Below are 17135 nucleotides of genomic sequence, written 5' to 3' on the forward strand. Positions count from 1 at the left end.
TGAAGCAATCTTATATATTCATCCTTAGATCCAAATGAATCTGGTATATAAAAATTCATGATAGAGAATCATGCTCAACTCTGGGAGGACCTATGGTTTTTATCTTTTCTGGTAGTAAAGAAGCCCTTCAATATGCTTCCCTGGTCTTTCTTTGATATCATTAATTAGTTTCACCAAACTGGACACAGTGAGCTCCAGATCAAATCCATGCACTCATTAGGAAAGGAGACAAGTGAAAATAAAACAAAAGCAATAAAGAGCCCACTACCAGCAAAAAAAAACTTAGAAGGCTAAAGTAAAAATAAATCCTCTTTTCTTTTCATCCAATGAAAAATGTTCACTTCTCTCTGTTTAGTCAGTCTAGAAATCAAACAGATTACACTGAATTCTGTGAGAAGTCAAAAACTGTCATGGAGGATCCACATTCTTAAAGGATCAATGTTACATATTTGCTGACTTGCCAAGAATGCATTGCATCTTAAACCATGGGTGTAGTGTGAAGGTTCATGCTTATGAGCTAAACTTTCACCCGTAGAGTCCAGATGTCTTTAGGTTGTTCGGTAGTAATTGGCCGCTTCAAGAAGAGTGGATTTCCCTCACAGTAGAACTCCCTCAGGTTTAGTTTCTGAAACTAGTAAAAGAAAAGATCTTTATTGCAAACAAGATGATAGACTTTACTTCTAAAGGTTGATTATAATTTAGGATGTACATTCTATACTAGTATTCCAAACATAAGAGATATTCTACTTGTTAAGAACATTAAGAGTTTTAATGATGGCGTGAACAGCCATGATCTTAGAAGACACTGGTCAAATCTCCCATAGTCAATAGCTAAGGAAGCCTGTTTAGGTTCACAGAAAGAGTCAGCAGCAGAATAAGGTTTACTAAGTCAAATTCTGGAAACATTTGTAAATATGTGTTAGAAAACCAAGCATGGCAAAACAATTCTAAAACAGGCCATACTGAAAGTATCAGTGATTGCCTGAAAATCAATTCATGTTTAATGGAGATGAGAGAAACTTACAAACCTCAAAATCTCATTTTAAACAATTATTAACAAGAAAAATGAAAATAGATGGCTGTGACTGTGGCTCAGTAAGTACTACAGGGCTGTCTGGCATGTACAAAACTGGAGATTGAGCAATATAAACTAAAACAACATGAAACATCAGGGAAATGGACAGTTCATAGGGATACTTAATCTATCATGAAAATCCAAATCCCACTGGGATCTACCCTTAAACAGAAAATAATAAGTACCACTGTGTTCATATTATGCTTAGTAAGCCTCTGCTAGATCCTGTAAAGATTCTGATATAGCAACATCACATAAGGAGCTACATCTCTAAGACTAAATTCTTGGGGGGGGGACAGGAAAATAAAACCATATCTTCAGAGGTATGCTAATAAATAGAAAGGTAAAGAGGGAGCTGGGCGTTGGTGGCACACACCTTTAATCCCAGAACTCGGGAGGCAGAGGCAGGCGGATCTCTGTGAGTTCCAGACCAGCCTGGTCTACAAGAGCTAGTTCCAGGGCAGCCTCCAAAGTCACAGAGAAACACTGTCTCGAAACCCCCCCCCAAAAAAAAAGAAAGGTAAAGAGGGATGGGAGAAAAAGGAGGGAGTGCTGAGCTGAGTGAAAATGAAGGGAAGTGAGGGGAGGAGAGCCATGGTTAATGATATGTGTTAATTCTAAAACATAAACCCTCCTGCGATGGCTGATTCAGTTCATCGACTGTAGAGTTGGAAAGACATGAAAAGTCAACTCTTATGAGCCACAACAGAGCTGGCCTAGTCACACGACAGCATTTCACAAAACTTATGGAAGAACTAGAGATTTTGTCATTTCAGCCAACGATTTGAAGATAGCAATGATTAGCTAAATTAAAAAATAATTGATTTAATATATATTTCTGGAGCATTATGTTATTAGATTTTCACATGTATAGTAAAACTTATATAACATATATAAGATTTTTAAATGAAAAACTGAAGGCCACTTTATACCATACTTAATCCTGGTCACACAACAGATACTCCAAAACTACTGAGTTTCAAAAATTATCCATTTTAAAGGATAGGCTCCAACCTTGATAGTTGGAGCCAATGTCAGTCTTAAGTCAGTGTGAAGTGTAAAAAAATGAGAAAGAGAATGTATTGAACCTAATTTTCTACACAAGCACTGTGTTTTATTTCTTTCTGTCCTAGTAAATAGCAATCTGTACTTGTACCTCAACTGTAGTCACTGTTAAAAAGGATCTGGGGAGAAGGCTCCATAGGAAAGTACTTGCCGTACAAACATAAGGACCTGTGTTTTGATCCTAAGCAACCAAACAAAAGAGCAGGCACAGAAGTGATCTGTGATCTTGGAACAGGAAAACACATGGGAAATCCCTTCAGCTCACAGATTAATCAGTCAAGACTGAGTTGGTAAACTCCAGGTTCAGTGAGAAATCCTCTCTTAAAAGATAAGGTGGAAAGCAATAGCGAACACCTTTGGCTTTCACGTGCACACAAACATACTCATATGTATATACATGCACAAGCATAACAACACACATATGAAAGAAAGAAACTCATTTAAACATGAATATATATGCAAATATCACTAATGTACATAAACATTCTACATTTAATATACACAGTTCAAGGGCTATATACTTGTTTCAATCTTGTCACTATCCATCAAAAGTGGTAACAGGGTCTCAAATTTGTTATCACATTACATATAACAACAGACTGACCACTCACAGAGATCCTCCTGCCTCTGCCTCCCCAGTGCTGGGACAAAAGGTGTGCACTACCATGCCTGGCTAGAAAGAAGTTATTTTAATAGAAAGAAAATTTAATACATGTGTCTTATAGGAATAAAGTTTTATTAACCGAGAGTCATCTCTCAATGTATATTAGGTATTCTTCAAAATAAACTCCTTTATAGCATCTTTATTTTTACTCAATAGGTGTTCTTGGGCTTGCTTCTTCAGAGAACTAAATCTGTGGCTGCCACAGTTACTCCACTATTTTCACATTTTTAATAAGAAGGCTTGAGGCCTGGAGAGATGGCCCAGGAATTAAGAACATGTATTTTGCAGAAAACCTAAGCTGAGCTCCCAGCACCTATGTGCAGCTCACATAAACACAGCTCACAACTGCATTTAACTTGAGCCTTGGGGATGATATCCTCTTCTGCACTATGAGGGTAACTGTGTACACTTCCACACAATTATACACCTAATTTAAAACCATTAATAAAGAGAAGATTTGTGGCAGCTGCAGGGAATGGCTCTATCAGTAAAGAGCCCACCATGCAGGCATGGGAAGCTAACTTTGGATCTGCAGTTAGGCTGATGGTATGTATCTCTAAACCCAGTGCTCAGGAACAAACAGGCATCCCTCTCGAGTTCATTAGCCAGCCAGCTTATATTGGTGAGCTCTGGGTAAAATGAGAGACCCTGTCTCAAAAAAATAAGTTGAGAGAGATTAAGGAAAGCACCCAATACTGACCTCAGGCCTCTATACACACTTGTATATATGTGCATTCACACATGTGTACCCTTATACATGTGCACACAATGACATGAACATACACATACCAAAAAGTAAATGTATCTATGGATAAGGTAAAGGACTATATTAAAAAGATTAATGTTGAGGGGGAGATGGTTGAGAGAAATGATCAGAAGAACACAGAATGGCTGTTGAATATTGCTATTTTTTCTTATGTTCTCTGTGGTCAGATGGAAGAATGGGTAACAGCATCCATAAATAGTTGAGGTCATTCACTGCATAGTCAAAGGACCCAGACACAATCTCTTCAGTTTCCTATTTGAAATAGAGTATAATATCATTTGCCAACTCAGTTTTGAGGCAATATATTAATAAGGAAAGAGGAAGCAAGAAAATGATGAAGGCTGGAGCCTGAAGGTTTGGGGCGGGGGAGGGGGGCAGGGGGAGGACGGACCACGTAGAGATGTGCAAACATACTATCCAGAACTGTAAAGAGATACTCCGAATCCACACAGTAGTGGTGTTCCATGTATGCACTGCACTGCCATCCCTAGTCCAAACTAGAAATTTCTGGTACGAGAATATCAGAAAAAAAGGAATGACAATATTGAATGTTCTAAAAAAAAACATGAAGCGGGGGCTGGAAAGATGGCTCAAAGGTTAAGAGCACTGGCTGCTCTTCCAGAGGTCCTGAGTTCAATTCCCAGCAACCACATGATGGCTCACAACCATCAGTTATGAGATCTGGTATCCTCTTCTGGCATGCAAGCATACATGCAGACAGAACACTGTATACATAATAAATAAATAAATCTAAAACAATTGATTTGATTGATCAAAAAAAATGAAGGCTAGGACTGGTCTTATGTGGTCCAGAATGGTTGGAGAAACAAACAATTCTATTGGGCTGTGAGCAAAAGGAGAAAGAAAGATGGAGACAGAAAATTTCAGTGTCATAAATGAAAGCATCCAGATAAAAAAAGGAAAAGCCTGTCGGTGTTGGTGGGGCACACCTTTAATTGCAGCACTCGGGAGGCAGAGGCAGGTGGATCTCTCTGAGTTCAAGGCCAGCCTGGTCTCCAGAGTGAGTGCCAGGATAGGCTCCAAAGCTACACAGAGAAACCCTGTCTCGAAGAAAAAACAAACAAACAAACAAACAAGCAAAGAATGGAAAAGACTGAACACAGGAAAAACAACAGTCAAATTCCATACTTAATGTCAGTTGCCCAAATTTGATCAGGCTAAGGATGAAGTTGAGACTTGTAAGAGGTTGAGGCTATGGAAAAGTAGCTGAGAATTCTTCATTTGGATCTGCAGACAGCAGGAAGAGAAAGCCACTGGGTCTGCCTGACTTTTAAAAACCTAAAAGCCCACCTCCAATGACACACTTCCTCCAACAAGGCCATACCTCCTAATCCTTTCAAATAGTGCCACTCCCTAGTGTCCAAGCATTCAAATCTATGAACCTATGGGGGTCATTCTCATTCAAACCACTACACTGGGATTCATGGAACTTTAAGGTGCCTGTATCAACTTCCTTCAACAGTGATCTCATACATCTGGGTTCTCTGGGATATGTAGATTAAAGTCCCACGAACACAGGAAGCCTAGCTCACTCTTGTCCTAAACTTTGCTTTTACCTTTCATCCTCACCCACACGGAATGTGTCACTATGTCCTATAAATGGATGCTTCCTAACACTTGGGAAATCTATCCTTTCTGTACTCCCTCACAATCTCTGCATAACCCCGTCCTCCTCCCTGACCCAGCTACTCTCCACCTCAGCCTTGAAGGATGTTTCCTCTTGTGTGGATCAATAGAATAGTAATCTGGAATTAGTACAAGCTTTTGTTCCTAAGCAAGTTTTTACAATTAAAATATGGTTATACTACAACCTTGGTGGCGCACTCCTTTAAACCCAGCACTTGGGAGGCAGAGGCAGGCGGATCTATGTGAGTTCAAGGCCAGCCTGGTCAACAGAGCGAGTTCCAGGACAGGCTCCGAAGAAATACAGAGAAACCCTGTCTCAAAAAAAAAAAACAAAAACAAAAAAAAAGTATAAGATATTCATGGTTCTCTTTTATTCAGAGTATATTCAAAAGTCCTAACATGCCATATGTGGCTCTCTTCAGCCTAGTCCTCCAAAGTAAGCTGGTAAGCACTCCCATACTGAGCTTTTTGGAGATTTCACATTAACTCTATTTTATTTGTTATGACTCTCAAGTTTTATGTTTTAACTTAAATATGGACTATCTGTCTAAGACTAAAACATCACCCACCTGTATTCTCCCTGCCTTCACCACATGTCCTTGCCCTGTGTATACATCAGTCCAATAAAGAGCAGGCACAACCACTGTTGAACACTATTCTGGGCTTTGCCTTTAAGAACCATGCCTTAAATAAATACTAGTGCAAACTCTAAAGCCAGTACCAAATACACAGCGATTACTGACTACTTGGTAATTGATTACTGATACTTAGTAAACAACTAATAAATAAATAAACACCAAATAAATACAGCTCTACCCAGGCTTTCAAGATTTTCAAAGTCCTTCCCCACACTTGGTAAATTAATACCAGGATTCACACAAAGCCACATGCTATAGCAATACTATGAATTTTAAGTCCTACTGTCACTTCAGACTAGTCTGAAGTCATCTGGAGTGCAGCAAAGAGAGTGCAGAAATACTATCAATGGAAATGGGAGAAAAGAAGGCTGAGGTTACACATGGTTTCAAAGATAGAATTGATAAGCAATCTACATTAAATTAATATGTGTTCTTCAGAACTTATCAAATCTCACAGGGCTACCTTGTAATAAGAACTGGGATTTTAAAAAGACTTCGTTTAGAGAAGGATAAAATTTTAAGTACAGGAACAATGACATCCAAAAACTGGACCCAAGAAAAAATTCTTTTTAAAGAATGAGTAAGGTTTAGCAGCTAATGGGAAATTAAACACTGAGTGATATCAAAATTGTGCAGTGATTTGGCTGATGATATCATTTGTACATAAGAATCCCCCTAAAACTCTATACTAGAAACCCCTACTCATGCCTTCCATGAGTATTAAAAGGGAAAAGAGTCAGAGTGATAGAAAGTCTTAATTCTTCATATATGCCAAATGTACACCGCAAGAGAGGATCCTGGGCAGGAATAAAAGGAGGAGGCTAAGCACCAAGCCCAACAGAAAGGAGATAATCTGGACATGCAGGCTATAAACACACAGAGAAAGCAGGGAGGAGACTTTCTTTAGATCAGAGAGATGCTGCTGAAAGCGCCTAAGCCCAGTTCTCCTCGGCCTTCAATATTCTGAACCCTAAGGGCAGATAGTAATTTAACGTAGATTGCTTATCAATTCTACCTTTGAGTCCATGTGAAACCGCAGACACTCCATGGTGTTTTCAGCAATCTCTCTAAATATCACTGTAGCAATAACTGATATTGAAGGACTTGCTTGCATCACCTTACAGTCCCCATCACATGCTTGCTTTAGACCCCTTAAACCTTTGCTCTTGAACTACCTGAGAACTAATAGCACTGCTCCCTCTCTGTCCTGTCAATGCACTCACGAAGATATTCAGATTACCACTCCTTGTTCAGAACTATCTGGCAGCCACTCGTATCACTAGAAACCACTCGTGGCTTTCTGGCTGTTACTATGTTACTATGTGTTCCCTCAGCCCTGATTTTGAATCAGGAAAATGATTCAAAAGATAGAATAGCTGAAAGAGTAATGAACTGTAGAACTGAAAGGATGCATTCTCTTGTCAAAAATGCAAAGAACAAATTTTAGAGCATCCATTGCCATACTGGAAAAAAAAAATTAAGTGTCAGGGAAAAGCCTGAAACTTCTTCCTGAGAGAGAACAGCTCTTTTGGGAGGTCATCCAACAAAAGAAACACTGGGAATGAGAGCAGATGTTTATGAGTCAAATGTACGTCTCAGATTTTAAAAAGCATCTTCTACATTAACAATAGCACGGTAGCTTACATTGTGTATCCAAATCTTCCAGCTCTCTGCCTTTCACTTCATCTGTCTTGAAAACCTAAGCATGGGTCATCCAGGCTATCAGCCTTCCCTGTCTCTGCACACTACTAAACAGGTGTCCTTTGCAGAGCTGTACCTCAGAGCTCTCAGAATCTCCATAAAATCATCACCACCACCTTCCAGGTGCCCTTAGTGGTCTCTGGAAAGCTTCCTGCAGCCGACACTCTCAACAACACTGACTTTAATGACTCACGATTCTTTTCCCAACTATGACCTAGTTCTCCCCAGAGCCACATTCTCTTTCCACTTGATCTTCATGAAGGGCAATTTCACCCACACCTAGGACTGTCTCACGGAAATGACTATGACTCTACATCTTACAGCCAACTGTGCACTCCAACATTCGATAGGTATGCATCAATTCACCAGTCCCAGACCGAAAACATGGCCTTTGAGTGTTGGTCCTCTTATGATGCTTTCCTTCTCGAAGACTCATGAGTTACAACACTGTAGTGGTTTAAATGAGATGCCTGCTATAAATATCGGGCATCTGAATATTTGAAAATCAGTTAGTAGCTGTTTGGGGAGAATAAAGAGGTATGTATGTCCTTGCTGGAGGAAGTATGTTGCTGGGGGTGGGCTTTGAGATTTCAAAAGGCCTTTCAAGTAGATTCTCTCTGCTTCCTACTTGTGGCCTGAGATGTGAGCTCTCTGCTGCTGTCTCAGTGCGATATCTCCATACCTGCCTGCCTGCTGCCATGCTCCCCTATCAGGATGGTGATGGACTCTTACCCTTCTCACACTGGAAACCCTAAATAGACTCTTCCTTCTGTAAGTTGCTTTGGTTGTGGTATTTTGTCACAGCAATAGAAAAATAATAATACAATAATACAATCACCATTTCCAACTTTACCTATTAAACAGTTACTGAATGTGGCCAGGTATTTCTACCCCTACTGTGCCACATTAGAACAAGCTATTATTGTTTCCTGGATTCATTAAAGTCTTCAAACTTCTACCCCGTATGCCTTCTGACTCCATCTAGTGCATCTGCCACATGGAAGAAGGGAGAACTTTTATAAGGTAAAATCTGTTACATCTCCTCCTGTTTAAAATGCTTCGAGATTCCTGTTGTCCTTGAAGTAAAGATAAAAACAAGCCGCACACCATGCAGACTTTGCTGCAGCTTCATCCTATACGGTTCTAACAGTACACTGAATTCCATCTAGTGCCAGAGTATAGAGGCCTAAGGCTGCTCCCCAGGCTGTTTCCTCTGCCACTAATCTTCAAATCTCAGTTTGTGTCACCCACTTCTAGGAAGCCTCACCCAACCTGTTTAGTCAGTCCCTGACAGACCCATGTCTTTGTCTGGGAATACACTGGTTTCAGTTTATAAGCTCATGATATTAGTTGTTTGGTTATTATCTATTTCATTGCCACACTGTAGTTCAGAGGGAGAAGAGTCTCTGGCTGGGTTCTTTACCACTTATCTTATTTCCCAGTGCATGGGTTGACATAAAATGTAATATGTGTGAATTAAAGAACATAGACTTGGGAGTCACTTGCCTTTTTTGAATTTCAGTTCCACACTTAGTACCTAGGAGAAGTTGTGCTGTTTATCAATGGATAAATAAAACAGCAATAATACTAGCTTTCTCATATGGTGTTATGCCTCATAACAATCATATTCAAATATTATACCACTAAGACTTTGAAAATACTTCCTTTGCATACTTCCTAATGAGTTTATTTCATTCACAACTTGGCAGCCAACTGATTGATTTCAAGCCTGTTCCTGGCGGGGGGCGGGGGGAGTATTTTCCTTTTCTCCTCCTCCTGCTTTTTACAAAGATCTTAAAAAATATCATTTGATTTTTTTTCTTTTCCTCCTTTTTGTCTGTATCATTTTTGAAATGTCACCCTCCAACATAAAACTCTCTGGTATCTTTGATTATTAAAACATCAGCACAAAACATCCACAGGCTATGGACACTCTTATCTCATGCTAAACTCCTACTTCTGACTTCATATATTCCCCCACTACTTATTGTTAGCCCTTTCCTTCACTTCCTATCTTTTTTCAAGTCATGCTATTAGTCTATAAAACTCACAAAACATGACAGAACACAGTCTGTGCTGTCAGTGCATTGTGGAGAGTTTATGTGCCATATCAGTTCTTTCCTAATCCTACTTTAAGAGATTCTAATCCAAGAGGCTCGAATTGTCCTCCCTTGACTATGTGCTAGGCATCATGGCTTGTTTTTAGGGAATATAATATAGCACCAGCAATGATAGAACTTCAGAAATTAAACCACTGCAAGGCCTCCTAATCTTTTCATTTTTGGTTCACCCACTCTGAAGGAAGACAACTGCCATGAGTGAGGACATTTAGGCAATACACATGGTGACAAAGCTAGGCTTTGTGCCAAAAGTCTTGTGAGTGTACCACTTTGGAAACAGATCCTCTAGCCCCAGGCAAGCCTTGAGACACCTGCAATCCCAGATGGCTTGATTCCAGCTCATGAGAAATAACTTAAAAGCACACAGCTAACTCCATTCAACTTGGTAATCAATAGACTTTGTGTGAAATAATACATGAGTTGCCTTAAGCAGCTACATCTTCTGGCACACTGTCACACAGTTATAGATAATTAATAGAGAGATTATTTGTGTTACTAAACAAATCAACAAACATACCAATAATTCCCAGTATTTAATAAAAATAACACTATAAGCTAAAAGGAAAAAAATCATTGTAAAGTAGAATTATATTGAAGACTGAGTTCTACCTTCCACAGTTTACCACTGAGTCAGACCTAACACAGTGTGAGGATCTAGAACTTTAGTGAATACATTGCATAGTAATGTTCCAAATTACATTTAAATATTACTTCAAGTGTTCATCATCCCTGGTAACTAGGGAAATGCAAATTCAAAGAACTTTGAGATTTCCTCTCACCAGTCATAATTCAAACAACTTTGAGATTTTCTCTGACAACAAATGCTAGTAAGGGTCTAAGGAAAGAGGAAACCTCATTCACTGATGGTAGGAATGCAATTGGTACAGCCACGCTGGAAATCAGTATGTAGAATCTTCAAAAAACTAAAAAGAAACCTACCTGACTCCTAAGTATACCACCCAAAGGATGTGGCATCCTACTCCATGGATATTTACTCCCAATGTTCACTGATGCCCCATTCACAATAGCCAAGAAAAATCAAAACAACCTAAATGCCCTTCGATAGAAGAATAGATATTAAAAATATATAAAATGGGATACTAGTAACCTGTAAATAAAAATGAAATCATAAAATTTGCAGGTAAATGGATGAGCCTTAAAAAGATTATATTAAGTAGGGTAACCAGACCCAGAAAGACAAATACTGCATGTTCTCTCTCATCTGAAGTTCCTAGCTCCAAATCTTCAGATGTGAGCATGGAACATAGAATGACCACAGAAAACAGGAAAATTTGGGGGAGGGTGTGCTTGAAGAGGAAACATCAGGATAGAGGTAATATGAAAACCCAGAGAGAGATTTTCAGCTGGAGAGGAGGGAGAGATGAAGGACAAGTTACACCACTTGGGCTATCCACAGACTTACAAAAATAGCAGTACCAGACATGAGAAATGTCCTTTCAAACAGTTGATCAGGGTACTCCAAGTGGCTCCCCAAACAAAATAGACTATTGATGCAGCCCTTTGTTGCCTCTCAGAAGTTCAAGATTAGCCTCTGATGCTGAAGATACAGTATACTTAAGACACAGATCTCAGACGGATCAAACTTTACCTAACCTGAAAGCCTCTTTCTTGCTGTCTAGCTTCCGTGGTACTAGATACACTATTGCAAGCTTCCAAGAGAGGAAAACAAAAGCCCTTCACAGATGCAACACCTATGAACCCAAACAATGACCTTAAGGTACAGTAAATGACATGCCAGTAAACAACACTGTCTAATTGAACTTAAGGTCCACTTAACAGAAAGGAAGTTATGCTTACTACAGAAACCTAGCAAACTTACTTGGAGCTAGTGGAGGCATGATCCTTAGAAAAGAGTCTACTAGCACTCATTTGCTAGACCAACATAATCCCTTGCTATATTCTAAACGTTATCCTTATACCCACAGATAGGTGTATCTACCACCTCTCATAAAAGAAGTTTTTCTTTACAGCGAATGGAGACCATCACAGCAAACCACTGAACACAATGCAGAGATCAATGGACCATGGGGAACCCAGCCCCACTAGCCACAGCAACATTACAGCCCCTGCCATCTGTGGATCAAAGAACATTAGAGTGGACAGAAGGAAGAGCCAGAATACCAGGAAGTCTGCTGTGAAATAGTCTTTTCTATAAATGGCTACATAAACAAGACTGGACAAATAGCCAATAGAAATGGGCATGTTAACATGAAGGGGGGAAATGTTGTGGAGTCTCACTCCTAGCCAAAGAACACAAGCAACTATTGACTGCTCAAAGAATGAGAAACAGCATCTCCAAGGGATGAATTCTCTTATTGGTTACCCAAAACAAAGTGTCCAGCCCTGAACCCATACACATACAAACAACCAAAACAGACTCAGCAGGATGTGGTCATATACTTGTGAATGTGTGTGTGTGTGTGTGTGTGTGTGTGTGTGTGTGTGTGTGTGTGTGTGTGAATAGTAATCAAAGAAAAAGTTATCAATTGGATAGTAGGTGGCATATGGGAGGGATTGAAAGGAGGAAAGGGAAGGAGAAAAGTGATGCAGTTCTATTTTAATTAAAATGTATAAAAGAATAAAGTTTATAATTTTTTATTTTTAATTTTAATTTAAATTTTTTCTAATTCTTTATTATAATTCCAGATATAGCAGACGTTTAAGCACTAGATGTATTTAAAACATGTTGTCCAAAAAAGTTACCAAAATATATTATTTATCAATAATAATAGTAGAGTCAAAAAAACCAAGGCAGATGACATGTTGTACACCAAAGGAAATGTATTTGCTAGACAAATGACAGAATGAAGATAAAGAAAAGGGTAGTGTCAACATACTGTGAAGAGTGAAGCACTGCCCTTTGGGACAGTATTTTGGAGTGAAGTAGACCCAGGTTCTAATCTCGTTCCTTAACCCTCAAGGAAAACATCACTGGATTCTATTTACAGGTTTGGATGTGAGGTCTTCATGGATGACCAAAGTTCTAGGTGGGAAAGTGCTTCATCTGAATCTTAAAAACAAGTGAAGAAAAATTATCCTGGGGTTTTCGCTAACCCCAGACATTACATCCCAAAATACTTCTGGAATGGTCTTGTTTCCTAGAGGTCTCAATTAGGAATGCATCTACTGAGGAATCTGGTTCTGGGTTTACCTTATATAATGTGAATGATTTAACTATCCAATCTCTAATGTCTGGAAACATTTATCTCACACGTTTTCTGTATGTTTCATAAAATGTAAAAGTGACATCCAAGGAAATCGTTTGTAAACACTTTTTTGGGGATTTTGTTTTCTCTACTAAGAATATCTAAATGTTAAGCACCCACTCCAGTCCTAGTCTTGTCACACAAATGGCAGAAAAACAAAAGGCTAGTTCTCTACTTACCAAAATATTTGCCTCAATTTTATAGACAGATGGTCCATGACTTAACAGTGGTTCCAATGATGATTTTTTTCAACATATAATGGTACAAAAGCACACCATAGCCATTCTGTTTTTCATTTTAGTATAGTATTAAATCAACTATGATTTATTTTAAATTATAAAATAGGTTTGGGGATATATAATTTGACCAACTGTAGATTGAAATTCATGTTTTGAAAACATCTATGAGAGCCTACATAAAAATACAATATTTGGTAGTTTGGGATAATAAACACCGTTTGACATACATATTTGGTCTTATGGTGAGCTGATTATGATGTAACCCCGTTGCAAGTTGAGCAACAACTGTGTTAACCCTGCAGTCAGCAAAATCAGAAACATTTTCTTTTTTGTTGCACTGACCTTAAATTTTTGTCCTTCTACTATACTAGACAGAAAGCCATCTAAGTTAATTAGAGAGAATAAAAAATAACCCAGATAGATCAATTTAATGGCTGTCAAAGCTATTTAGTTTAAATGGCCCAGGGAAAGGAAGGGTCATGGTTTTTGTGACTTTTCTGCTTGCAAGCAGAAATAAAATAGGTCCCTAGTCCTGACCTCTTTTAAACCCATTTCACTATTCCATCTGTCTTATTTCATCACTTGTTTGTTCTACCACGGAAACATAATGAATTCATAGAAGAGTAGAGGGGGAAGAGAAGCAGAAAATCTTTCATGTTAGACAAAAGCCTACAATGTTTGCAAGTAGGTAGGAATTCAAAGAGGAAGCAACACAGATTTTTAACCTGTGATTCTTCTGCTAGAAATTACAGACCACTTAATTCTCACTTCAATTTTTCCTCATTCTTTTATTCTCTGATTTTGTAAAGAAAACTTAAATGCCCCAGTTGGATTGCTGAGACCAAGCAATGTTTCATAAACATAACAAACATGTCAATAAATGACCCTAATAGCATTGACATCAAGAGCTATGCTTGCTTATTAAATTAAAATAAAGTTAACAAAATAATTGTCTTGAGACGTCCCTTACTAGGTGCATCTCAATAAGTATAGGTGGTTTCTGTCATACTTGTGCTAAATAAAATTGAAAAGCCAATGAAGTATTTATCTGAGATCATCTCTAAGAAACAAGCACAACAGAAGAGAAGAATAATTGGTAGGTTGATGGGGGGTGCCCTTCTGTATTATGTTTCTCTTATTGGTTAATGAATAAAACACTGATTGGCCAGGCAGGAAGATAGGCAGGGCTACCAGATAAGAATTCTGGGAAGTAACATTACAGAAGAACTTTGGGTGACTGCCCAGGCAGCAAGAGGTCCCTGTTGTTAGGTAACTGTTTAAACTTCTGGGGTCTTTGATGGAGTTGAAGACTACACAGTCATAGTTAAAATTTTTCCTTAGTTACAATAAAATACAAATTAGGTATAAAACTTTAACTTTAGACTTACAAAGATGAGATAAATAATAGAGTATTTTCTCTAATTTTGCCAAATACAAATGGACTGAATATTATAACTGTAATTCTTACTTGAAAACTGCTTTTGTTGCATATAACCTTAGTATGTTAAAGTTAAAAACTTCCTTTTTGATATGACAAAAATGGGGAAATGCTGTGGAACAACCTTTGTACTCTGTAAACATGGATTGCTCTCATTGTTAATAAAAAGGTGACTGGTAGTTAAAAAAAAAGAATTCTGGGAAGTATAGGCAGAGAGGAGTCTCCATGTAGCCACTGGGAGAATAGGACACATCCAGCATTCTCTGGTAAGCCAAGACCAGATGGAAATACATAGATTAATAGAAATGGGTTAATAATTAAGACAGAGCTAGCCAATAACAACCCCAAACCACCAGCCAACAATATTATAATTAATATAGTGTCCATGTGTTTATTTGGGGCTGAAGCAGAGGTGGGACAGATGGGCCAGAAAACTCAGGCTTATAGTAGGCAGACTATAATATATTAATTTTGTCATAAATAATTTAATAGAATACAAAGTAGTTTTCTAACAACTTGCTAATGCCTAACCATTTTAAAACTCTTGAATGACCTGGTATTTATATAGTATATATGCATGTGCATATAGTACATGTCCATGTTCATATACTATATAAACATGCACATAGTATATGTATATATGTTCATATAGTATATGTCTATCTTCATATGGTACACAGACATATTGCTCATGTAATGTGTATACACATGATACACATACTAGCCATTCACAATTGTCATTTAAGACATTAGAAAGTTCATTCTTGATTAAAGGATATTATATATGTAAAGTATTTCAGATCTGATGATGCCCCTCCCCAAAATACCTGGCGAGCATTTAATAAAATGATCTTGTACTTAACCACAAATAAGCACATGTAAACAAGTTAATAGGACAATATAATAATGCAAATATACTTAATCTTATCTAGTGTGATGGAGGATACCAGAAGAACATGGCCCACAGAATCAACTAAGTAATATTCATAGGGGCTCAAAGAGACTGAAGTGACCATTATGGAGCTACATGGGTCTGCACTAGGTCCTCTGCATACATGCTATGATTGGAGTTTTGGGGGACTCCTAACAGTGGGAGTGGGGGTATATCTTGATGCATTTGTCTTCTCTTGGAACCCTTTTCCTCCTACTATGTTATCTCATCCAGCCTTGATATGAAGGTTTGTGCCTAGTCTTATTGCATCTTGTTATGCCATGTTTGGTTGGCATCACTGGGACGACTGCTTTTCTGAAGGGAAATAGACAGAGAGTGGATTTGGGGGATAGGGGAGGCTGGGGGAGGTGGGACTGGGAAGAGTAGAGGGAGGTGAATCTATGGTTGGAAACTATATGAGAGAAGAATAAGTTTTTTAAAATGCGTATATTTCAACCCAGAAAGAGAAGAAAATAGGGTTTTTTCATACAATATATTCTGATTACAGTTTCCCCTCCTCCCCAACTTCTCTAAGAGCCTCTGCACTACCCCTCCCATCTTATTCCACACCTTCCTGTCTGCCCATAGAAAACAAATAAGTAATTTCACTCTGGCCTGATGGGGGATGTCTTTTTGTATGCTGTGACTATGGTTCTCTTATTGGTTGATGAATAAAGCTGTTTCAGCCAATGGATTAACAGAGTAAAGCCAGGTAGGAAATCCAAACAGAGATAGAGAGAAGCAGTAGGTGGAGTCGAGAGAACCCCATGCAGCTGTTGGGGAGTCAAGTTGCCAAGGCATCACCACAGGTAAGCTAAGGCCATGTGGTGATACACAGATTAACAGAAATAGGCTAATAATTAAGAGAGAGCTAGCCAGTAAGAAGCCTAAGCCATTGGCTAAATGATTGTAACAGATATTAAGCCTCAGAGTGGTTATTTCATTAAACAGCTGCAGGAATCCAGTGGGCAGAGAGAAACCAGTCCAGTAGGACCCAGACCAGACAGAGAAGTCTCCATCTACACTGGCCAGGCAATCAGGTAGGCTAATTATAAAACTTTAACCCTCCCTTCTCTCCTCCAAATCCATTCCTCCAATCTTATCCCCAGCTCTGCAGCTCTGTAGCAGAGCATCTGCTGAAGCTTCTCCTTCCTCTCTACGCCCATCTCCAATGGACCACACAGATTCTCCAAATTCCCTTTCCACTCATCCCATTAACCCTGCCTCCAAACCAAAAGGCACTCTCTGGAAACCCCTGTGGCACTCTTCCCAGGAAGCAGGTAGCCTAACTGCAGATCTGCACCTCTCCCTTTTCTCCTCTATATCTAACCCCTAGTCTCACCCTCAACTTCACAGGAGACGACCTGTCAGGGACTCACCCCTCATGTGTGTCCCCATCTCTATCGAATCACACAGATCTTCTCCAACTCATCCTGTAATCCTAGCTCCCAACTTCAGAAGGCATTCCTTGGAATACTCCAGACAAGAATGCCAGAGAAGAAAGTAGGCCAGTGAAGCAGATAGGTAAGCTTCAGATTTTCATCTCCTCCTTTTCTTTATTTTAGAAAAGTCCCCTCAGCACATTATAATCAAAACACTAAACATACACAACAACAACAAAAAA

The 17135-nt window shown here is 38.9% G+C and overlaps 1 protein-coding gene across 1 annotated transcript in view; it reads right to left on the minus strand.

Annotated features, from left to right (window-relative positions):
* Lrrc69 (leucine rich repeat containing 69) overlaps window positions 1-17135 on the minus strand; it is a 125025-nt gene that overhangs the window by 47062 nt on the left and 60828 nt on the right. Inside the window, exon 6 of the mRNA XM_027403546.2 lies at window positions 530-631. Coding sequence (XP_027259347.1) covers window positions 530-631 — 102 coding nt within the window. The remainder of the gene's footprint in view (window positions 1-529; window positions 632-17135) is intronic.

The sequence above is a fragment of the Cricetulus griseus genome, chromosome 2, assembly GCF_003668045.3.
Source record: "Cricetulus griseus strain 17A/GY chromosome 2, alternate assembly CriGri-PICRH-1.0, whole genome shotgun sequence".
NCBI classification, from domain to species: Eukaryota; Metazoa; Chordata; class Mammalia; order Rodentia; family Cricetidae; genus Cricetulus; species Cricetulus griseus.